The sequence below is a fragment of the Fopius arisanus genome, unplaced genomic scaffold, assembly GCF_000806365.1.
Source record: "Fopius arisanus strain USDA-PBARC FA_bdor unplaced genomic scaffold, ASM80636v1 scaffold00045, whole genome shotgun sequence".
Classification (NCBI taxonomy): Eukaryota; Metazoa; Arthropoda; class Insecta; order Hymenoptera; family Braconidae; genus Fopius; species Fopius arisanus.
In genome coordinates, this window is record NW_011887784.1 from 870,968 (window position 1) to 895,722 (window position 24,755).

At 34.5% G+C, this 24,755-nt stretch overlaps 3 protein-coding genes across 3 annotated transcripts in view; 1 reads left to right on the forward strand and 2 right to left on the reverse strand.

Moving 5' to 3' along the window:
- The window catches only part of cpo (couch potato), a 44,007-nt gene extending 29,260 nt beyond the window's left edge, over window positions 1-14,747 (forward strand). Inside the window, exons 7-9 of the mRNA XM_011305993.1 lie at window positions 1,193-1,401; window positions 9,198-9,402; window positions 12,328-14,747. Of these exons, the coding sequence (XP_011304295.1) occupies window positions 1,193-1,401; window positions 9,198-9,402; window positions 12,328-12,360 (447 nt within the window). The 3' untranslated portion in view covers window positions 12,361-14,747. The remainder of the gene's footprint in view (window positions 1-1,192; window positions 1,402-9,197; window positions 9,403-12,327) is intronic.
- A 6,558-nt stretch (window positions 14,748-21,305) lies between these two features.
- LOC105267267 (uncharacterized) lies at window positions 21,306-23,711 on the reverse strand. The gene is made up of 3 exons (XM_011305994.1): window positions 22,682-23,711; window positions 21,925-22,158; window positions 21,306-21,681 (listed from the first exon to the last, which is right to left on the reverse strand). Exons 2-3 carry the CDS (start codon window positions 22,155-22,157, stop codon window positions 21,423-21,425), a joined length of 492 nt encoding a protein of 163 aa, XP_011304296.1. The 5' UTR covers window position 22,158; window positions 22,682-23,711; the 3' UTR covers window positions 21,306-21,422.
- A 91-nt stretch (window positions 23,712-23,802) lies between these two features.
- On the reverse strand, window positions 23,803-24,736 carry RpL38 (ribosomal protein L38). The gene is made up of 5 exons (XM_011306001.1): window positions 24,656-24,736; window positions 24,447-24,485; window positions 24,170-24,230; window positions 23,964-24,086; window positions 23,803-23,889 (listed from the first exon to the last, which is right to left on the reverse strand). The coding sequence occupies exons 1-5, from the start codon at window positions 24,719-24,721 to the stop codon at window positions 23,846-23,848; spliced, it is 333 nt and encodes a 110-aa protein (XP_011304303.1). The 5' UTR covers window positions 24,722-24,736; the 3' UTR covers window positions 23,803-23,845.
- Between the last annotated feature and the right edge of the window lie 19 nt (window positions 24,737-24,755).

Below are 24,755 nucleotides of genomic sequence, written 5' to 3' on the forward strand. Positions count from 1 at the left end.
AAAAATTCTCACTAGATTTTCCGTTTGTCTTGGAAACTTAAGAAAAACGAGTTTCCCATGAGAAATAATAATTCGTCTTGCAATGAATCACTTTAAAATATAAAATAATATTAATATACATTAACTGATTTCTCACTGAAAACTTGAACTTTCAGTACATTGGGAATTCAGGGAAATTATTGCGTAAATTATTTTCAAACTCACTTTCCAAAATCACTTGATGATTCTACATCCAGTGTAATTTTCCAACAGTAAATTATAATAATTTATAAATTTCCTCCATTGAGGCCCTTACGAAATCTCAAGCATCTCGAATGAATCGGCGACTCAATACTCGTCTCTCAAATAATAAAATAAAATTTCAGGGCTCCGCTTCGATCAGATTGTTTAAAAAAAAAAAGTACTTAAAACAGTTTAACATCGTATCCAACGTCAAATGCGGGGAATTAATGTAGAAATCAATCACCCGGGATCGATGTAATATCATTAATCCTGTTGCCATTACTCATACACCATTGGAACATCAAAGTTTGATGCAATACGTCAGTCACCGTCAGGGTAATACCGTCAACAAATGATAGGGAATATATTCGTGCATCAAACAATGACATTAAATTCGTTATCGATGACGAGTGATGAACCAGAAATCCCGGAATTGCAGAGTATCGAAATCTACCCCACTTGAATTACCCCAATTTTTCAGTATTTCATCAACAAATTTCGTTCCGTCCATGACGATTTCATGGATTTTTCGTTAATTAAAAATTCCTCTTTAATTAATTACTGTGAATATCCGCTACAAACATCCACGCAATTACCATATCGCAGTATTGAGCACAAGTTGAATTTTCTGTGATTCAGCCCAGAGAATGAATAAATAAATATTCATTAATTCTGGAAAGTGCATTCTTCTCGCCCTCAGTTTTTAGCCAATATCTCGAAATTGAAGGGAGATATCAATATTATCATTGATACCATTTTTCTAGCTCTCAGGATTTCCTACAAAAAATATTTTTACAAAAAATTCGTTTTATGCCTTCAATCCCGAGATATTGACTGAAGACTTTGGACAAACTGCGGTTCACTGATGAATTTACTAAATTTTCTAGAAAAAATGCAGTTATATCCTAGTTAGAACTTATTCCCTATTGATTTTACTAGATTAGATTTGAATGGTGCATTTGATTTTCAGGCTCCAATGTCTCTGCCGCATCCAACAACCCTGACGTCAATCCACGCATCGTTACCCCACTTTCTACCATCGCCAGCATTAGCATCTCCAGTTGGTTCATCATCATCTCAACCGAGCATTGCTGTCAGCAATGCACCGTGCTCCACTCTCTTTGTTGCTAATCTCGGACAATTTGTGTCTGAGCACGAACTCACCGAGATCTTCAACAGGTAAGTGAATGCACAAGTGTATATATGGGTTACAATGAAAATTGGTAGCACGCCAATTGCCGTGTAATGGATAATAATGGCCACGAGACAACTCTACCCATACGTCGTAATCAACGTTTGTCTTACTTATAGATTATGGCTAGCATTACGTACTCTAGTTGACTTTAAGTTGAAGACATTTTTCACACGCTCTCAATACCCGCTAAGATCAGCATTTTATATTTAAACCGAGTTAAATTACCGAATTATTGCCGATATATTTTCCTTTTTTTAACCAATAATATTTAATTTAACATAAAAATCGGCACTAATTAAAGGTATTTCGACAGATGGGTAATGAGCGACACTCGGTGTCTCTTCTATAAGAATTACCCAAGATGTACCTATCGTTTGCTCATCCCGTTGTACCCCCTAAATGCAAATGACCTATTCATCGAGACAATTCATAACCCACGGAGGACAGATGTAGAACGAACGGATATCCGTTCGCGATATTCACCTCGCGATAAGTGTCAGGTATTCCCACAGGTTTACAATACTACCTGTCACCACCTCAGGACTGTTTTTCCAACATTATTATCTTCTCCACCGTCAGCTACTTTCCGCGATTCCTATCGATTGATAGCGGATAAACATAAACACCCATTCGATCCACAAATTACCCCCAATAGAGAGATAAGGGTAATTACCCCGTAACAGAGTTTTCCATAAAAGCTATCCAGTTGCTCTATTGATTTATACATCTCAGGATGAATAAATATATAGCCTTGAGGAGCCCGATAATACCCGGACGATCGTTTATCCGAGTCTCTTGAAAAGTTTACGAATGAGTGGTACCAACAGTTCACTCACTGAATAGGATATATTCTATTAAAATTCTCATCAACCAACGGGAGAGCGCAGTGGCAACTTCCGGTGTCACTGAGCTCGTTAACGAATCAACTATCTCCCAGGCACTTTGAAAAACTAACGCAAATACTTTTAAATAGCACCGGGGAAATAGAAATTAAAAAGGAAATTACTGTCAGATGGAAATACTAATTCTGCATTAACAAACCCATCAATTTGATAATGTCATTTGCACCCTATTATAAAAAATGGGGGAGGATGGGGAAAGGGGGGAACAGCGAGGTTTCGTGGTAGTGGTAGTAGTTTCCATAAAGGCTCCAATTATTGTTATGGTAATGAATCATTCGCGACTCGTAAAATCGCACTGGGCATCGATTTCATTTGAAAGGGTACGCAATTAATATTCATGCCGTTCAATCCAAGTCAGCCGGAATTCTACGGGCATGCGCACTAGGTTTTTTTTTTAACTGGTCAATTTCGTTTATTATAGTGATGGAATTATTTTTTCATCAGCGGTACGCCGTGACAATTTCATATAACGCCAATTGACGAATATTTTTTTGAGGAGCGGAGAAATTTTATTCCGCAAGTGGTTTCCCGTGGTGGAATTACAATTTGCTTTCGATTTAGTTCGACTCGAGCCATCGAGGCCCCAGTTGAATTTTTGACTGAGTTATCATTTTTGATGATAATTTTGTATTTCTCCATCAAATAGAATTAAAAACACAGAGTAAATAAAAATAATAAAGATGGGATAAAAAAAGTTTTCTCTCTCAGGGGTGATTAATATCATAATTTCGTTGCAAGGAGTTGACAATATATTAAAAATATATAAAAAAAAAATAAATAAAAACAATGTCATTCTAAAAATCAGAATACCTCAAAAATCTCATTAAAAAAAATTAAAAATAGTAAAACAAAATTTATTTGAGTGAAGGGGGTGGGTTCGCAGTCCTGACTCAACAGCCACAGCCACAGCTGGTGTAATTATTTAAAATATTTTATTTTTATCAAAGCCCTGGAGTTGGTGAATCAGAGGGAATGTTCTTAATTAAATTAAATAATGTTTGCAGGGACAGGAGGGGGCGGTAAGGGTGGTAAGGGTGGTAAGGAGGTTAAGGGGGGAGAAAAGCGAAGGGAAAGGGAAAAAAGGGAAAAAAGGGGAAAGAGGGGAAGGAGGGGAAGGATAGAAAGGATAGAAAGGATAGAAAGGATAGAAAGGATAGAAAGGATAGAAAGGATAGAGAATGCAATGTAAAAGGGAATGACCGGTTTGAGACACGCGTGTCTCACAAGGGCTTGAGATCTAACCACCGTAATACGCTACGATACACCCTCAAATTACGCGGCTCGGTGCATCGTGTATATACCCACCCCCTCCCCCTTAACCCCTTTCACCCCACCGCAACCCTCTGTGTTCACCTTTCGATCGATGGCACAACTACCACTTCAAAGGGAGTATTCCTGTTTCTGATAAATAAACTTGGCTTTAATTTTATAAACCCAGGGAACAACCACGATTTCTAGGTGGAAAACGAGCGACATATTTACTGGGAGAATATATACTCGTTTATTTTTATCACGGGGAATGCTCGGTTATTTATTTTATTTATCTATTTTTTATTTTATAGACTTTGGTATGGGGAGGGGGATTATGAATTTCAACGGGATTTTGGAGGTGAATGGGATAGAATGATGAAACTATTTGCGGATGGTTATTTACTTATATGTAAAGAATAGATTAATTTTGTGGTTTCTGCGGGAATCCTTGTTGTATGATATTATGGCAATTCCCTCGGTAATTGTTGCTCGTGGTTTTCACATTACTCCTTTCCCATGATTATCATTTTTGTGATTGTGAAAACCCCGGGATTCTTTATTTTCTCGGGATTTTTGTCTCTACGTTATTGGCAAATGCCTTTTAGCTGTTGCGCAAATTTTTTAACGGTGTATGAAAGGAATAGAAAAAAGCGTTTCTTGACGTTAGAACGGGAATTTTTGAATTCTTGAGGATTACTGGGTCGGAAAGTCCTCGGAACTTCAATCGCAGAGTAATATGAATTTTTAATTGCGTGCGGTTGAATTCAATTTCGGATACAAATGGTTCATGAATTTCTTATTTCTGTTAAAAATTCAAAAAAATTAGGGTTTTTGGGTTAAACCATAATTGATTTGCCAATGAAATCCTGAATTTTCCACATTTTCCGAGTTTCCAGTCTTATGAACTTAAAAATAGAGAATTACCGGAATATTCAAGGAATTAACTGATTCGCCATCAAACAAATGCACAGAAAATGTACAGAAATTTCATGCCACTGTCTTCATTAAAAATTTCAAGTTGCTTTACTTGAAATTTCAAGAGTCCTTTCAGCTCCGTATTTTTTCAATTCTGAAAAATTCCTTCAAACCAGAAACTACTCTCAAATTCATATTTCATAATTTTTCCACTTGAGCTCTGAGAAATCTTTTCCCTCGAGACATTTCCGATATTTTATTTCAAAGCACTCACCGAGTTTTTATGTGCCAACTTTTCATTTAATTCATTGATGTTCCAAGATTAAAGAACATCAATGAAGGATAAAATTAATTTGACACACAAAGGAAAGTTTGTGGTGTTCACTGAAGGCATTTAGAGCTCCAGATTAAATCCCCGATGAAATATCAATCGCCAAATGGATTTATAAAGGATAAGCTCCACGAATGTGTCCGAATGAATAGTATTTATCAGGTGGAATTTGAATATTAGTTCAGAACGATGGACAATCCGTGTATGCCCATGGGTCATTCTGGATGCAGTACCTAACCCTCGACTACGGGAATACCTCTCAAATCCCTCTCCACCGTGGGTTTCAACTCCCTACATACAAATCGATATTCCTCCCAGCTGCACCCCTCAAAAACCTGCAACTGAGCTTTTTTTTTCACCCCCAACCGAGCGAAACCATTGGAGCAATGAAAGGTTTCACCTTTCGATTATCTCGCACTACTTTTTTCGTTTTTGGCATTTTTCATTTCATCCAACCCATCCCCAGGGCTTTATTTCGATACTTCGAAATGGTGTTGTAAATATTTCCACGAGTTATCGCCGCGATTTTTATTATTTCATTTTTTTCTATCACCAAAAAAATGGACGACTAAAAATTGTCATCGTGTTTAAATTCCTCTGGTGTCTACAATTCATATCATCATGAATTGTAATTAAATTTAAAATGCGAAGAATCTTCTTGTATCTCCATTTTATTACTAGAGGATTGACCGACTTTCTGTGGAAATAATTAATTACTGGATAATTACTCATTTTTAATCCAGCGTATGAAAATTTTCAAGAGTCATTCGGTCTAATATCTCGGCGTAAATTATGAAGATGTTTTAATTACGAAGTCTAAAGTTACTTCTGACGTAGATTCTCTTCAACTAGAATATCCCCTGATTTTTCGTTTATTTATTACTTAATAATTAACAATTTTCTCGAACATTTAGAGACTCTTCATTTTTCCCAGTGTTTTATTCAACATGTTCTAGAGTTATTTATCCTAGTCGATTGTTGTCGATTTTAGGTTTAAATTATTAAGGCAAAATGGGGGTTTTGTTTAAACATTCGCACTGACTTTTCACGTCGGTTATTCAAATAATGAGAATAAAATTATCGCGACCTTGCACTTTATTATAATTAATAAAATTAATTAATATGTAGAAAATACACAAACTACATTTCACGTTTCGACTACTCCACACTTTCATCTAGTAATAATTAGTGTGCAATAATTTATAATCATTATTAATTTTTCTTCATCAAATTTTTCTCTCAGGGTAATTGGTCGTCCCAAGATACTGTCTTGTCTCTCTTTTTTTTAATTACTGTCTCACGCAATTTCGTTCATGTGTCTTATAAACAATTGGGGCTAGATGGGTTGCATATAGGAACTTGTCGCATAAACTTCTCGGCAATGAACAATTGCATTTCAAACATTATAAAGCAGTTAAAAGTACAAAGTCTCGCCGAAGCTCCACTATATCAAACTGGAAAATACCCCACCTTAGGAGACGTACACCGTTATTTCACCCCGTAAAACTCGTCATTTCTCAACTTGGCCTTAACCGTAATAAAAAGCTCCGGATGTACAGAGTGCACATTAACCTGACTGACATAGAAATCCGTATTGCAGAAAGAAACATAGCGTAGTCTCCGAAAACGCAAACTCTATCATGAAAAAATATATATTTCTGCCAGATATTTATTTAATTGGGAGAAATGTTTACGTGTATAAATATTTATGTGATGTCGTATTGCTCCAGCCGAGGGGAGACGAGGCTGATTGGATTTTGATTGTCATGATTTGACCTGGGGTGGAATCCTCCGATGATTAATTTCCAATGTTTTATTCAATAAATGTCTGAGATTTCTCAAGGATTTCTTCCCTCCTTTAGAGATATAATTACCGGTCTTTTGAGTAAATAAATAAAAAATGAATAAATAAATAAAATAAATAAATAAATAAATCCTAAATAAATTGTTGGCCGCATTGCTGATTGCGATTGTTTATTGCATATTATCATTGTCTCATGACTCTGTTTTTTCCTAAAAATTTATGATATATATTTTTAAAAGTTGGGAAAAACGCAGGAAAATAATCGATCATTAAATTTTGGGAATGATTAAATAATGATAAATAAATAATGGAATCGGTTTGTTTTTTCACGTCAATCCAACCAACAATTTATCGAAAAAATCTAAAAACCAGTAATTTTAACGTAAATCTTACTAATTACGTGGGGGATTCCCCCAAAACTGTGATTAACTGGATCACCTTCGAGAGGGATATAATTGTCGCAATTGGAAACTAATCTAGTCATTAATAATTGAATACTCCCCCCGAGTACTCGTATATCTCGCAAAAATATATTTTTTCACTTAATTATTTCTTCCGTAGCATCACGTAGAGATTGGGAGCACTCAATGATTCTGCCTCAAGTGATCGTTCCTATCCGATATTCAATGACGATCAGTACCTGGTGGTACCTGCACTTGCAATTATTACCAGAGTAATCCACACACGGAGAGAAATTTATTTAAATAACTACATTAACTATTAGTAACTGACATAAAATAGTAAATATTGGAACAAAATTATTTCTCACAAATGAATTGACAAAAAATTATTAATCGCCTGCAATCCCTTGATCACTTAAATTAATTACTTCCTGATAAATATACTTCGGAGAAATTATTTTGGTGGTGGGTTAGACTCTAGGGAAAATTCCCTTAATTATTCATTCGATTTAAATATCGATTTTTCAATATTTTTTTCATAAAAATTCTTCAATAATAATATTATCAGAATATATTAATATATTACATTATTGTTATAATATATCATATCTATAATATATTATAATAATAATTATATTTTATTATTGTTAAAATCTAGTCGGGATCACCTGAAATTTCAATCGAATTCTCGATCGAAAAATGATTGCCCATAAAAATGATGTATACAATTACCTCCCCATAATTATCGACCTATCAATGACGTAGAAATCCGAGATTTATTACTGATTTGCACAAAAAACGAATTTCTCTCCGTGTAGTACTTACTTAATATCGACCATAACAGTAATTAATCTTGTCATATTTAATTTTGTACAAAGCCCGATGGAACTGGGCAGTTGTTATCAGAACGGTGATAAAATATCGGAGGTAGTTGAAAGTGAATTAATTGGATAAAGACGTTTATAACGACTGGCAGAGTTCCAACTAATTTCCACAATCATCAAATGCATCATAACACACCCTGAAAAAAATAACATTTGCGGATGAAGATATTAAAGTTGTAATGTTGAATTAAAGTAATGAATTCTGTAGTGATGTGGTAAAATGCGGTAAGTTAACTGATTCTTCGGTGAGTTTTTCGGAAATATTCTTGAAACAGGGGGAAATTACTGAAATTTTTGGGGTGACGTTTGTCGTAGCTCTCGATTGACTCAACAAAAAGTTTGATAATGATTTTACTGTCTCCTTTAATTTTTAAAATGTTTTTATTATTAAATATTTCGAGGGGATGTTCGTTGTCAAATATCATGACTCAATGATTGCTGATTTCACGCGATTTCAGAATAATTTCAAAAGTTTCTTGTCTTGATTTCATGACTTCATGATTTCAGGACGATTTCAGATGATTTCAGTTCAGAGTCACAGTGATTTCACCACTGATTATCCCCTCGGGTATTTCGAAAAAACCGAGGGGTTATTCTTTGTTAAAAATCATTAGACAATGATTGCTGATTTCATGTGATTTTTTCGGTTGCTCAATTTCAAATAACTTGAACTGATTTCAAAAGTTTTTTCTTCTCATTTCATGATTTCAAATAATTTCGAATGATGTCCGATGATTTCCGGACTTATTTCATATGATCTCAATTCAAAGTGACAGTGATTCCCCGAATAAATAGCCCCTCGAGAATTTCCGAAAACCGAGGGTTTATTTGTTGTTAAATATCATGACACAATGATTGCTGATTTCATATGATTTTTTAGGACAATTGACTTCAGAAGCTTTTCATCCCGATTCCATGATTTCAAATGATTTCAAATGATTTCAAATGATTTCAAATGATTTCAATTGATTTCAAATGATTTCAAATGATTTCAAATGATTTCAAATGATTTCAAATGATTTCAAATGATTTCAAATGATTTCAAATGATTTCAAATGATTTCAGGTGACATCAATGAATTGCCAAGTGATTTCCGATGATTTCACATGATTTGAGGAGTGATTTGATATGATTTAAATTGAGAATGAGAGAGTGATTTCACAAGTGAATAGTCTCTTGGATATTTCGTAAAAACTCAGTGAGGGGGTGAATTAAGTAAGCCCGTTTTACCAATTGACTGGGGAATTGGTTGGATGAGCACGTATCTGTACGCTTCTCTTATTTATGCACAGTTTTACTGGTTTCTGTCGGCTTCGTATGCACACGAAGGGAGGTTCACCCGTTGCCTTCATCGAATTCCAAGATGTTCGCTACGCGGCCCAAGCTATGGCCGCCCTGCAAGGATCCCTTCTCCTCTCCTCCGATCGTGGACCGATAAGAATTGAATATGCTAAGTCTAAAATGGCCGAGGTCGGCTTTAAAAATCTCTGGATCGAAGTACGTTTTCATTTATTTATTTTCAATGACAATCAGATAACACTGATTATCAATATCCAACATGAGCTCCATTATGTGTTACGCCGCACCCACACTGTTACCGGGGTTACCAGATGGCCATTTTTTCCCCCAAAAATCCGATTTAATTTTTTAACAATAGTAGTAATAGTAACAATCGCTCATTGCAATAATATATTGGCAACGCTTTTTTCAAAACGCCAATCATTCGCGGTAGCGACTTCAGTTCAGTCTTTGTCACTGAAAAAAATCGAAATGTTTTTTTAAAAAAATCGCCATCTGGCAACTTTGCCCACATATTCGGAAATATTTACATGGAGAAAATAATTCGCGGATAATTACGAGAGAGTTTCGTTAATGTGGGGCGAAATGTCCTCCTGTCGAATATTAGGGAACTGGTCTGAATTTTTAGTTCAGCTCGACATTTTTTTCTGTCAGAACGAAAAAATAATAATTCAGGAGTCATAATAATGATTCTGTAATTTTTTACGAAATGACAATTCCCTCCATGTTGACGGAACTAATTATTAATTAATTAATAATTATGATGATTTAATGGTAATTTTTCGGGAATTCTTTTCTCCGTGCACTGAGAAAAATTACTTTTGACCAGTAAATTCCCTCACCACAAGTAAATCCACAATTTCGGTGTTTTTTTTTTCGATGCGGCTATCGTGAAGTGAATTTTTCTCTCAATGTTCTCACGTTTGACGAGTAAAACTCGAGATCAATGATTTTAAAGAAGTAATTTTTTTTCTCAGTGCATCATGTCACACTGCTGCTGATTTTTGTTCTCTGTTCTGTGCCACTTTCTTGGAATTTTTATCGTGTCAGTGTTTCATTGAAATTTCATGGGAATTCAAATGCAGGATGAATTCTTGACGCTGAAAATTCCGCGATTTTTCTGAATTCTCCGTGAAACCGGAAACTGATTTTGGAAATAATTTTTCAAAAAAAATTAGGAACCAATTGTCCATGAAATTTCAATTTTTTCTAACATAATAGTCCTGCACTCCACGGCGAGAAATTTGCTAGCGAAATTATCACGAAAACACTAGAATTTTCCTCTTTTACTATCGATCCAATGATTTTAATTTAATTATCGATTGATCGATTGATCAATTGAATTATTGATTGATTGGAAATAGTTCCGGTTTTTTTCCCAATTTTCCAAAAGAAAAGGTCTCTCCACCTTTCAGTCTTTCTCAAATTAATTTATCCCTTTAATCCAAATATTTAAAAAAACTGGAAAATTCTGCTGACCGACATTTCGCTACTGATTTTTTCGAAATAATTCTATCGCTAGCAATGAGAGAAATACTATTTCTCACTAAATACTAGACTTTCAAAATCTTCCGCTAATTTGCTTTACACTAATAAATATCACGAGAAGAAATGATTGTTTTTCTCACTGCAAAGAAATCATGATGGGCTATGAAAAAGTTTATTGCCATTACAAGAAAATTACTGGAGATTTATGTGATAATTTTATATCAATACGAGAAAAAATGGCGTATTGCCCATAAATATCCAGTACCAGTAAAAATTTCCCCTGCTGATACAATACATCTACGTTCCGGTGCTAGCACTAGAATTTTTTCACCGAATTTCTCTCCGTCTCGGTGTTTTTATTTTTTCTGCATGAAGCAAGTTTTTGTGTCACGGAGGGTAAAACATTAAACATTCGTCTATTTCGGTCAAGTTGAGGACCGATTGACGACTGAAATCAGTGCCCAGAGAAATTCAATCGCGAAATTTGATTGAGATGAGAAAAAAAAAAAATCATTGCGGTACATCTCATTGTTTTTATCCTCCTCCGTTGGAAACTTTCGTTTCACGCTTTCACGACGACTTAATTGGGTTGAAGTTTGTCTTGGGTGTTTTATTTTAATTGAATTTCGTTTCTAAATCGTTGACACTTGTTTCCCCCATTATCTATCATTTCATTTCCTCCCGATGATTCCATGCACTCAGATTGTACGACTGGTATTATCGATATTTCTTATCACTCCAATCGGTAGATCGCGAGATGTTGGGGGGTTTTTTCAGTTGTATATTTTTTTTTCCCCTCCCCAATTTTCCTTTTTGATTATCGAGAAAAGGAAATGCGAGTTTACACTTTACACACAGTGTTACATATTAAGTTGTATCTCCACTTACACGTGGAGACTAGATTGTTTGAATTGGACGAGAAATTTTTTGAGTAACTCTGTTCGATTCAAATGACTGGTTTTCTCGTACCTCGTGGATTGAAATATATTTTAAACAAGGGACTGCAGGGTAATATGGACTTTTTTTATTTCAATCCGCGTAATAACATTTTCAAATGTCTGTACTAACAAAAAATTTAGTAAAATATGAGAGACAATATGATCTTCAAATTCAATATTAATTAATATAATTTGTTAGTTCCACAATAATTTTTTAATTGACTCCATTTTTTTTCTTTGTTCGACCATCTAAAAACAGTGTATTTTTAAAAATCCCCAGAAAGTTGAATTAACAATTTTCAAAAAATAATATAAAAGTATGATAATAATACATTAATTTTTATTATTATTAGCGATTTTCTGGGATTATTCAGGTTTTATTTTATTTTTGGAGGATTCCACTTAAAATTTATGAATCAACCAATTGAGATTGAAAAAACAATTTGATTTATCTATTTATGTTTTTTATATTTGTTTAAATATAGAAAAATGTTGAAAATTGAGGCTGGAGTGATTTATAATGTCCGTATTACCCCAGCACCCGTACATTGAGTTCTCCTGGAAAAAAAACTAGTGCATAAGAGGCGTTCTGATAAATAGTCGATGGCATACGAAAGAAAACACGAATAATATTGAATGTGCTTTTGCTATGATTAGTCCAATTGATGAAATATTAATGAATCCTCATTAATTTCAGGGATCAAAGGGAGAAAAAAACGGGCAACCTTAAGATCGACATAAATGGAATGTGAAAACGATACCGTGAGGAAGACCGAGCTCCTGGATCGACCAACAAATACAAATGTGTAATCCACACTTGTCCGAGCGGAGTGCAGTAAAAACTCAACAATTAGAAGCTATTTTTTTTTTCACTTCAAGAAGAAAAACAAAGATAAGGTACGGGAGAAGAGGACGAGACGGAGGAAAGGATTCTGCAGGAGCAATAGGGGCGCTGGTTTCGGTGAATTTTCAATAAAACCATATTAGGGTGAAAAAGATAAAACAGAAATCCACAGGGAAGAAAGTCTCTGGCGACAAAATTATTAGGTAAAATTTACGTTGAGATAAAATTATTGAAAGTATTTACAAAGCGCGATTTAACTAGAAAAATTGTTGAACTTTCTTTTTCGTAGCCTTAAGGGGAGGGACGACGACTTTTGCCGTCTCTTTATCCATTTTCCAGTGATTAATGTTGAATTTCAATGGATGTTGGCTTTATTTGTCTTATTTATTCAATTATTGGGGGAGGGAGGATGATTTTGTGAGAGGAGTGCAGCATTATTATTCGCCTTGATGAATTTCAATGGAGATTTTCCGGAAGATACGTAGAAATTCTATCTGCTATTAAGAATAATCGAGGGGTGGGAGGGAAGAGTTATCTGCTTTATATAAATCCGTCAACGCTCACCGCTGTCTCCCGGATGTACATAAAACGAAAGATAAACCAAAAAAGGAAAAAAAAAATAAAAGAAAGAGAAGAGATAGAAATTGAAAAACAGTCGTTGACGCCCGAAAGGATCCAACCACAATTTTCTGTTCCCTGTGCAATTGAAGTTATCGGGATAATCGTACGTGTATGATTAATAAAAATTCTAGTTTCTACCGTCATATAGTCGTGGAAACAACAATGAATAATTATCACTATTCAAATTGCATACACGAACATCAAGCTTAATACCAAAGGTGCCCTAAGAAACGTGTATTTATGTTTTTAATCATCACTATCACGTTTTAACGTCGTGATTTAACTTGTTAAAATGAATAAAATAAAATTAGTGATGGGAGGATAATGAGAGCGCGATTTTTTGAGTGAACAAATAATCTATAAAGAAAAGAGAAGTTAACTGAGTGAGAGGTGAAATTAAAGAGAAGTAGCGAGTGAAATTAATTGTCATTAGACAATGAATGAGAGTAATGCATTGTAACATTATTTAACGAATGTGAACATATCATAGGTTTAAGGCGAGGATTATTTGTGAGGATCGAGTGGATTCGAGATATTTCGATTAAAATTCAGTAGGTGGGGGATTCAAAGTGTGAAATCTTTTAGTGGAAATTGAAGAAATATAATGGAAATCATGGAAATAGTGGAAATAATCGGAATAATTGAACGTGTGGAGTGTGGAATTGGGGAAAAGTGAAAATTGTAACTTATTACTTTCTGTGTATTTGTAATGAGGGAGAGGTGTGCCCCGTGTACTAGAATGACGGCCAACTCGGCACGTAATTTGCCCAAGTGCCTTCCCGTTGGTCGAGTCATGCTAACTGTACCGTAAGTCACGTCCCGTGTAACTGTCAAATACCGTCACACACCGGATAAATCCCCGACCCTATTTTTACCAACTCTTCATTCCCACCTGACGGATAAATCCCATCAGTTTTGTTGATAAATACTATTCTTCACCCACCACAACCTACCCTACACCCCCTCAACCTGTCCTGCATCTTTCACCATTTAATATTCTGCGTTGTAACTTTTCGCTGTTGGAAATTATTTGAAATTCGGGGGACATGCATGGAGAAAAGAAGATTCTTTTTTTTAGAGTCATTCTCGCGGAAATAGTCTATTTTATTTTGGGAGATGCTCGAAGAAAGTTTATGAAGATTGATTGTAGCTGTGTGAAAACAGATCATGACTGCGCGAAAAATTTATCGGCAATTTGCTCCCCAGGTGTTTGAGATGTTTAAGACAACTCGGGGATTCTTATTATTAAAAATAATGTCTACTGTTAAGTTGATTTATCGGTTGAATCACATTTTTTCTCTGCGATGTGAAAATTTTTTAGCAGCTATTAAACTAAAAAAATAATTTCTATTCAGCAGTCGTTCCCCGAAATTTGAATATTAATTTACAAACAGTGTTGCTTCTTTAATAGGCGAGTAAAAATCGTGTTCGTCCCCTGGAGATTCCACTAAAGGAAAATAATCTCGCGACGAACACCCGCCACTAGTTGATTGGGCATTTATAAATAAGTGAACAAATAGCCGGAAAAACTCACTGAAAATTTTGCGTACGAGACAGGATCGGTGGAAGCATTGGAGTGAGTGAGAATTTCAAGTTTTCTAGGGAATGGGATACTTAAGAGTAGGACGAATACGAAAGAATCTAATGAGTAATAAGGGGATGGGGCGGGGGGGTAACAAGGGGGTAGATAAAAATAATACTTAAATGGTAATGGTAGAGTAGAGGGTTAAAAGTTCAGACATCGTGATTCATCGACATCAGCGGTTTTAACATTAATGAGGAATAAATAATAGTTTATAGCGCTATTCTCGTGCAGACACACGCGCCGACCACATTACGATAGTAAAAACAATTCTCAAGGTATATATTGTACTTGTGTTATTACGGTATATCGATGATTGAGGAACGAGTGATTATTCAACGATGATGTGACTCATGTTTTATCTGAAAAACCACTGCTCCTTATTTTTCTACATTTCTGGACCAAATTATCCGTGAGTCATTCTGTTGGAGTATTTCAAGTGCTGAATACCGTCCTCGTTACTTTATTTTCAATAAAATTATTCGTTACTTTGCGTACGAAATTGCTGTCTCGATAAAATTTACACGTTTCTCGTGGAGGTATTTTAATTACTCGGTATCGATGAAACTTGGTGGATTCATTAGCTGTAGTATGCTATTCATTCCGTGATAATAATACATATCAAGTCCATAAACTCTAAAGTAACGTGAGGAAAATAAAAGTTTTAATGAAGAACATATCAATTAATATACCTATGTACTCGTAAAGAAAGTAATTTTTTGATTATTCGACACTTTTATATGCTACTTAAGCAGGAATAAATTCCCTTTCAAATCATTTCGTTTCTCAGGGAGAGCTCTTTGTTAATGTGAAGCTATTGACACCTCGTGAATCTCATCTTTCAGTCACTATTTCAGTGAGGAAATTAAATCCTTCGAATCGATTAAGATGTTCATTGGATGGACTCCAAAATATACAGTCCTTGCATTTTATTATTATTTAATAATAATGAGAATGATAAAAATTAAAATCTTCCTGCGTTTTTTATAAACTGGTCAAAATTTTATAAATTTTTCGAAAGTTATTGCCGTTCATGAAACTTCTTGAGTCATGAAATAATGATGAAATACAGGAACGGTACATTTTTCGGGTCAATCTAATCAATAATTTATTTAAAAAACTCAAAAAACGGTCACTTTCGCTAAAAGTGAGCAGAACATTTTTAAATGTCTGACCCCTTGGTCGTTTTCGAGGAATATCTTCCCACCTGAGGGCGATAACGAAATTTTCATAATTAACTCTTTTGCGGAGCACATTGAGAGCTACAAAAAATGAATCAATGAAAATTTTGGTGTTTGCAATACATCGCGAGATATTTTTAAAAATCGACCAATTGTGAAGACCCAGTGAAGCTCTTTAGCTCTGCTACTGATTTCATTTATCCACGGGAGGATATTTTTTCCCTGGAATGAAGACTAATCTCCTTGCTTCAGGAATAATTATTTTCCTCTGTGTTCACGACGGACAAAGAAACTGGGGGACAAAGAATTTACCGTTGCGGCAATTAGACATTTTCACCGGCTGACAGAATAGAGACAATGAATCTCGACAAGAATTTCTCAATCATAAAAATTCTTGAGGGGCAACCAAGAGAAAATAAAAACGGGGGAAAGTGTTGAAACGATTGAAAGTAAAGTAAAATGCGTGGGGCCTTAAACGAATAATTGTGAAATATACAAAAAAAAAAGGAAGAAGATTCACTGAGGATAAAAATCGGGAGAATTGGAGGATGTAATTTTTCATATGCGATATTACGATGTATTTTGAGAAATATCTCGAGACGGAGCTCTGCTCCGGAGGATTTATAGTTCTCCTCAAGAGTTGAAGAATCTTTGCGGTGTAAAAACTACTTGTGCTTACCTCTAATTTCACGCCGCGACAAACTCGCTCTAATTTGCCAGCTTTCTTCTTGTTGTTATTTACTCCTCACTCTTTTTATATTATTTTTTCTTTCTCTCATTTTGTTTTTTCACTCCCACCTCCCTACCCCTACCAGCTCTTTTGCCTATTCTCAATGGGAATATCCCAGAGAAAATAATTCCCTCCTGCGAGAAATTTTCCCTCTCAGAATGAATTAGCGATTAGTCTAGCGCTGAAACGATGTATAATTATTCTGTTGATTTATAGTTTTAGCTGATGGATAATCTGAGATATTCAGGAAATAGGGCAAACCAATAAGAGAGGATTTAGATCGATATGTATTAATTGTATTTCGTTATTATAATTTAGTCATTGAAACAATTAGGGAAATTGTACTGCGTAAGAGAAGAACTGAAATCATTCGATCGATTATTACAAATTAATGGAAGAGGGAAATGAAAAAAATCATAGATTGGACTTAAAAAGTGCTTTACAAGTGAAACTAATTCATATCACTAGATAGTAAATATACATACAGTATATTACATATTGATTAATTAATTATTGCTAAACGTAAACGTAAAATAGTGTGAGCATTTTCGCGTATAAGAATTTAATAATGTAGACGATGAAAAAAAAAAAATAATAATTACTATACATTTACGAATTAATAAAAAAAAAGATCAGCGTGGTGGATGCAAAGAATTGCAAGGAGTTGCGATCTATTTCCGAGTGAACAACCAATGAAACCGTCGTAATGCGTACAAATAATTGATTATAGTGGGATTTATGGTGGAAAATAGGGATCGAACGATTTAATTTATTTAAATTCAATGATACTGTGGTGACGAATGCCGGTGTTACACGTCAATCAGATATTTTGTACCGCTAGTGTAATTATTTACTCATATCGTTGTGGTACTCTTTCTCAAGTTCAATGACGGATGAGGAGTGAGTAATTATTTTGAGGGAAGGACTTGGGGCTATTGAGGTAGTGTTTTGAGGTTTTATTTTTTCACCACCGATAGTTCATTCGACTATGAGAATAAAGCCAGCATAAATCAGTCTCGGTATGAAAAGATAGAAAAGATAGAGAAGATAGAATTCAAAAGATGACCTCAAAAAATCCCAGGACTCTTCCCTCGACTAAAAAATCATGTCCAGAAGCCAAGACGCTGGGAGAGAGAGATTTCTCGCTTTTTATGGGTTCCACTCGCATTGTCACTGTAATGGTGGAACAGTACATAGACGAGTGTGTACAAAAGGGCAAAGACCTTAGTCATCTTGAACCGCCCGAGCGAGAAGTTGAAATCTCGCTTTTTCAGTGTTGCGCGCTGTGTGAATTTCTGTGCTCTCAGGGAAAAACGATTTTTGGCAAAAAATAATTGGCGAGCTACCGTGGGATATTCATTTGTCAATTTTATAAGTCATTATTATGATTATTAGTATAAATTAATGTCCTGGTTAATTATTTATGGAGCGATGTGGTAATGGGAATGACTTCATTTGTCTGTTCGGTGAATTTTTGAAAATATCTCTGAAACGGAGAGAGATAGTGGAATTTTTGATAAAATTTTTTTTGTAGAGAAACTTGAGACCTGCAGAAAAGGTTTTATCAAAAATGTCGGTATTTCTATTCGTTTTAACAATATTTCAAATCGAGTGTTCGTTCGCGATGAGTGAGAGGAAAAAAAATTTTCAGTTGAAAAATTTTCAATTTTTTTCAACACAAAATTATTTATATAGACTTGTATTTTTTTAGGGCTTTGATTTTATAGTGTTTTGCACAAACACCGAAATACTCATCGTAAAAATATTTATCGTGGAATAAAAATCAGAATTTTTCAGTTGAAGATGAGTAATCAGATCATGAAAATATTCACAATCGATTGAATTCTGGATAGAACGCAATTTACCGGAATCGATGAAAAGATTTATGTTGACACTTGAAAATTCTTTGAGAAGACTTGCCTTCCTGTCAAAATCCTCTTTATTGTCAGTGACATAACAAAATCAATCGTCAGAAGATTCGACAATTCTACAAATTGACAAGAGAATATTCTCCTCCATCACTCCATCTTCTTTGTCAAACGTCTTTTTTCCTCCCAGCGTGAGAATATTTATAACGAGAACTAAAAAAGCCGAATGAAAAGACATTCGAATAACAAAAAGAGCTTATAACGGTAAACATTTGTGTATTATCAATAATTTTCGTTAATCGAAAAGATATTAAAGAGTATTTAAGTATTTACTGAACTTCTATTTGCAATCACTCAATTCAATTATTTTTCATTTGTAATACTATTATCACCAAAGATTTATTGATGTAACTTACTGTTGTGTCCATCCAAAGACTAAACCACCTAATGATTTTATCTTACCCCATTGCCCTTTTTTTGCCATTTTTTTCATTTGGAAAATGGTGCAGTATATAAACGAAAAAGCTGTTTACTCCACTGAAGTAACGCGTCTGATAAATTGGTTTTTCATTAATTAAAACCAACAGAGCACCACCGACTCGCCGGAATATCTGTTAAATATTTATTCCGACGGTAAAATAACGGATAATCAACTCATCATGCAAAATTGATGTAATCATAATGGAGAGAAGATTTTTTCTATTCACAGATGTTGAGATGAATAATCCACGGATTCACGTGAGGATTGATTATCGGAGAAACAGCGATAACTCATTAAGATGAAAACAATTAGCGCAATTATCAGAGGTACTCGTGGATAATTATCCTTATGACGACTACACGCGTGTCTCAGAGATGTTCTGGGGATTGCGTTGGGGTAATTAATCCCCCACAATCTGAAAGTATTAGAATCTCATGTACAATTAATGTAAAAGGGAATATTGTTGGAAAATATCGTGCAGACGAGGTCAGACGATTACCTGGGCAATCGTGTGCATAGGATCGAGATAGTCTCCGTGCGGTATTGAGGCCGCAATTTTTTACCCGTTAAAAGCATTCGGGCTTTAAATAAAAAAATATATATCCTATTCCATCGAAACACGCAATTGTCAATAGCATAGCATAAATTTCATTCGGCTAGGAACATTTACGGATGTTTTGTAATCTGAGTGGTATGACGACATGAAAATGTAACAATAATACTTGAGACGTAACATCGAATTTGTTTATGTACTCGACGAAATTAATGGGTTCAGTAGTAAAGTAGGATAAGTCAGCATGAGATTTTATTTTATTTCTCATCGATCTGCGGTGAAAACACCGGGAACTTATTTTATCATTCATCAAATTTACGATAAACAAGGCCTTTCGGTGTTTTTATCTTTAATCAACAGTTTTATAACGGTAAATCGATTATTAATAATAATCTAGATTCGTTAAATCGACTTATCAGACTTTACCGCTTTGCTATCGAATTGTTTTTGGATAATTTTCAGCTGCTCGAGGGGCTCCAGTGCTCGATGCTAGGTAATGAAAAAAAAAACGATAGGGGAATTAAATAAAACTAAACAATAAAAAATAGTACAGCTTTTTGTGTGAGGTTATTGTGATATTTAAAGAATAACTTTGCGAAGTAGTGATCGTCAGGAGCAATACTCTGATAAACTATTTACTGAGGGAATAAAATGAGTGAAGGGTGTAACAAATTCATGAAAATAATGGGGAAGAAAAAAAAAATGGCAAAAAACTGAAAGCGCTTCAGCGAATGAAAAAAAAAATAACATAAGTAATAAGTTTAATAGGTAAAAACTCAGTAGTGGCGGGGCTTGAGTGACTATTGCGACAATCTGAGGCTTCGTCAAATACTGCCGGATGCATTTGGCACTTCGATAGTCGATTTCTCATTAACTAATGAAAATAGCTGTCCCGATAAAACGAAAAAAAAGAAAGAAGAGAAAAAACTCAAACTGTTTTCAATTGATATTTGTAAAATCACGGACTCCGACCATCGGAGTACCATCGGCATCTAGTTTTAATCCGTCCATAAATGTGTCTCGATTTCGAAAGATAAATGACGAGAGAAATTATAAAAGAAAAAATCGAGATGCAACAACATTTTGCACAAAGTCGTGCATATTAATCATTGGGACTACAAAAAACATATCATATGTAATTATATCTATGAAGAGAAAATGGGGAAAAACAATGAGAAAAAAAAAATATTAATCAATAAGATTTATTTATATGCCCGTGTAAGTAAACTAGTAGCGATATAATAGGAGGAGATATAAAAAGGATACAGTGGAAGGGAAAAAATAAACAGCAACAACCATGCATATCATTCGTGTGTCTGGGCAAGGAATAGTTCTATTGAATATATACATAATTCGACGTTGTCAGGCGTTAATGTTAACACTTAATTATTATTATATTATTATATGATTATAAATATGATTTGGAAATGATAAAGAGTCTGTGTCAATTCTTTTGTGAAGATCCAACAAATATCCTTATATCTTCATTTATTCAGTGATTTATTCTCCTTGTTACTCTTACACTCCCTACATTATTTAGAAAATACTTATTTATTTATTGAGTGAACACCAGAGGGAATATCTACTTCGAGATGAAAACTCATTTTATAAAGATGATTTAAAATTATTCCTTTGTGTATTGGAATCGTGAACGCTTCAATAAATAATTTCCATCTCACATTTACGGAAAAAACAAGAGAATTTTTAAATGTGACTGTCTTTTTTCAATTCATCTAGACTGCATTAAATTTAAAATTGAATGAAATTGAATGCATTGAATAAATTTTCTGGTTTCAAAATTAAAAAAACGATGGAAAACTCACAAGAGAATATTTTATTCTATCCGATAAATTGTTTTTATAAAAAGTAGATTTTATCTCTCAGTGCAGTGAAATTATGAATATTTAGTAATAATTTAATTTTCGAGTCGGATCATCTGGTGTTAGGACATGGCTCTCGCATGTAAATCTTGAAGTCCTTGTGAGAAGAGCTCAAATGATCCTCGAGCCTTAGTTTAGTCTCCTCGAGGACCTGCAGCATGGATTCTCTGCAGGGGGTGTTGAGGGCCTCGTTGAATTTGTCTAAAATGGCCATGTCTATTTCGGGTACTCTTTCCAATTCGATAGCAGTGTCGAATGCTTCACTCACGTCGTTGGTCAGCATTTTCAGATTCGGGGTTGCCGTGGACAATCTGCAGAGTAAAATAATTCAGTGATCAATACAAATGAAAATTTTTGATCCAGCGATCTGCACTGAGAAAAATTACTTCCGCTCAATAAATTCAATTGCTTTCAATGAATGGAAAACCTAATGCATTCCTTAATGATTAGCTTAACGATTAACTTAATGAATAGCTTAATGAATAAAGGAATAAATTAGTTAATTTATTTCGTAATTTGTTTAAGGGATGAAAGGAAGAAATATTCGAACTTACACGTAATCTCGCTCGTTTTCGATATATTTGCAGCATTGCTCGTGAAAATCTAAACATTTGAGGTCGTCCTGGCGTTTTCCCTTTCGCAGGAACTCTCGGAAAATTTTCCTCCCCTGGTGACGACCCAAAGTGCTGTGAACAGTGTCTGTCAGGATGTCAAGCTCATCAAGAGTCAGACCTGACGTGCATTTCCCAATGCACCCGATTATTCCCCTGGCAGTTGCTGTCTTCATTCTAGATATGCCATTGTTACATACAATTTTATTTTTTTTTTTAATAAAATATCTCGTTTAAAATAAACGATCTGTTATCGAAAAATTCTATCGCTTTGCACTGATAAAAATATTCTATTATTACTTTAATACGAAATGATTGATTGTTTCTCATGAGGAGGTCAAGGAATAATTACCAATTTACTGTATTGAAAATAAATATCGTACGATTTTTTATAAATTTCAGTTAAATAATTCTGGAAACTAATATCAGGATAAAATTTTCGAGACATCGTAAAAACTAATAATTTATAATAAAAACTTCAAAGCACTTGACTAATGAAATTTCCTCCAAGGTGGGACTTTTCATACTCTCACCTGAGTAATTTTTCTGAACAATCAATATTTACCGATGTAGATAATTCGACTAATTAACGAGCACTTGACTGATGAAAATCTGTTTTTTTTCATGAGTCGTGGGAGCTGAAGAAATTCCAAAAAATTGGGAATGAAAAAATTCCACAAAATTGAGAATATATATTCACCTTCCACAAATAATCCTCCAGGTTATTTCATCCTCAATTATCGAGGCGCGTCCTGTTAACTGTCTTGGCAACTGAAGGACGAGGAAAATACAAAGTGAGTCACATGTTTATTGATCGGGAACAGATGTTTCTTTTCGTTGCACCAAAACACGTGTGCAGGTACAGACGAGTAATTTGGAGTATTGCGATGTAAATGTGTCAGAAAGAAATCTAGATGTCTTCTGATGGTATTCACTGATATTCCAACGTCGATGGTCCTCTGAATATTATAAATAGATTTTCAGCTGCGCCGGCGCTCGCGCCTCAGCAAAAAATTATTTTAAGGACTTTATGCGCCCTTTCCCCCACAGTCAACGATCTTTTCATTTTTCCAGTAAACTTACGGTGGAATTGACGTAAAAATTATGCACTTTTTCATTTTATCATTTTTTAATCACTCATGAAATTTTTGTGTTGCAAACAATTTTCTGTTTTTTTTTTTTTTCAATAAAAACAATCACATACTGTAGAAAAAACGCAGGAATTTAGACTAAAGGAATAATGAACATCTTTAATTAACAATAAGATAATCAACACTTCAAATATAATAATTTGCACTTGTCGCAAGTCCATTTACTTGGCTGAATTTATTTTTTTTTCTCCATGTTCTCCAGTCGAATTGATCTCTCGAATTTTCCACGTTAAACTATTAACAGTTCGAAATCACGAATATGGTGTATTATCTTTAGAATCCCGGGGACTCAATGGAAATAATATTGCGGTGTTATTCGTATGAATGCAGTACCATTACTGTGAGTTTTTTTTTTAACTCACGCGATATCGCGAAATGTCGAGGTCAAACCACAACTGTTTCGCCGAATGATTAGCGCGTTGGTTATCACTGATAACCAAAATGCATTCGGTGCACCGAATTCAGAATGATTTTCGCAGCGATAAATCACTAGAGAATTGAAAACAATTGATTTTTTACAATTCAGGGATTTACTAAAAAAAATTTCCCGAAAATTTCAATGATCACATGTTCATAGCAATTACAAACTAGAAACGTTCGAATTCTCTTGCTTTATCATTTTGTTGTTGTTGTGGAAAAAGGTCTTGATAAAATGAGGAAGTGAGAATACTTGGGATTTATTAAAATTTTATTTTTGTATTCACAGAACAAAATTACATCCTCTCGCTTGATTTCTTTACTTCTTTCACCTGAAGACCTGGAAAATAGAAAAGGGGGAGTTAATTTCCCGAGAGTTCATTAAACGTGTATTTCAATTAATGGATTAATTACCTGGGGGAAGGGATTGTTTGAGCTTCTCTGCCTTCTCCTTGTCGGTGATGACGAGGGTGTACAAAAATCTGGAGCAACGCACCTTGAACTTGACATTATCTGCATTCTTCTTTATCTTAACAGCTGAAAAGAGAAAAATCGCATGATCCAACTGTCTAACAAGTTCCTGAGAGGATGATTCTCAAATAATCAATCCACGAACTTACATTTGGCGTCTTTCCTCCTGGCTTTCAGCAGGAAGTCTTTGATCTCCTTGATTTCACGGGGCTATAACAAAAAACAATATCGAAAATTAATTTCAATCATCACCCATCAAGAACGACCAAAAAATGGATTAATTTGAGGTTATAATCGACCTGAAGCAATTGAACAATTTGTTACTTTAAAAAATTCCTCCAATCATCTCGTGATGATACACAAATTAAAGACAATTTTCTCTCATTGAACAATCAATTTCAGAATATTATTAACAACAAAGCTTACCATTGTTGTCTGTGTTTTGTGGTTGCAAACTGGTAGCACCTGAAAATAAAAACCAAAATCAGTTGTACACAGATTAAAAAACTTCAACCACTAGAGTATGAATGGAGCACAAATAAATATAAATAATCGATTGTTGCGAGAATAAATCCAAGGATTGCCCTAATAATTATGGATAATAATTACGAATAATCACGAAAAGTTTCACGCACCCGTTCGCTTGTTGTTAAAAGAGGGAGAACAGGGAAGGCGCCCTCTTTCTCGATGAAAAAAAACATCCCAATTTTATCGTCAGATGTCCCTGAAGTTTAA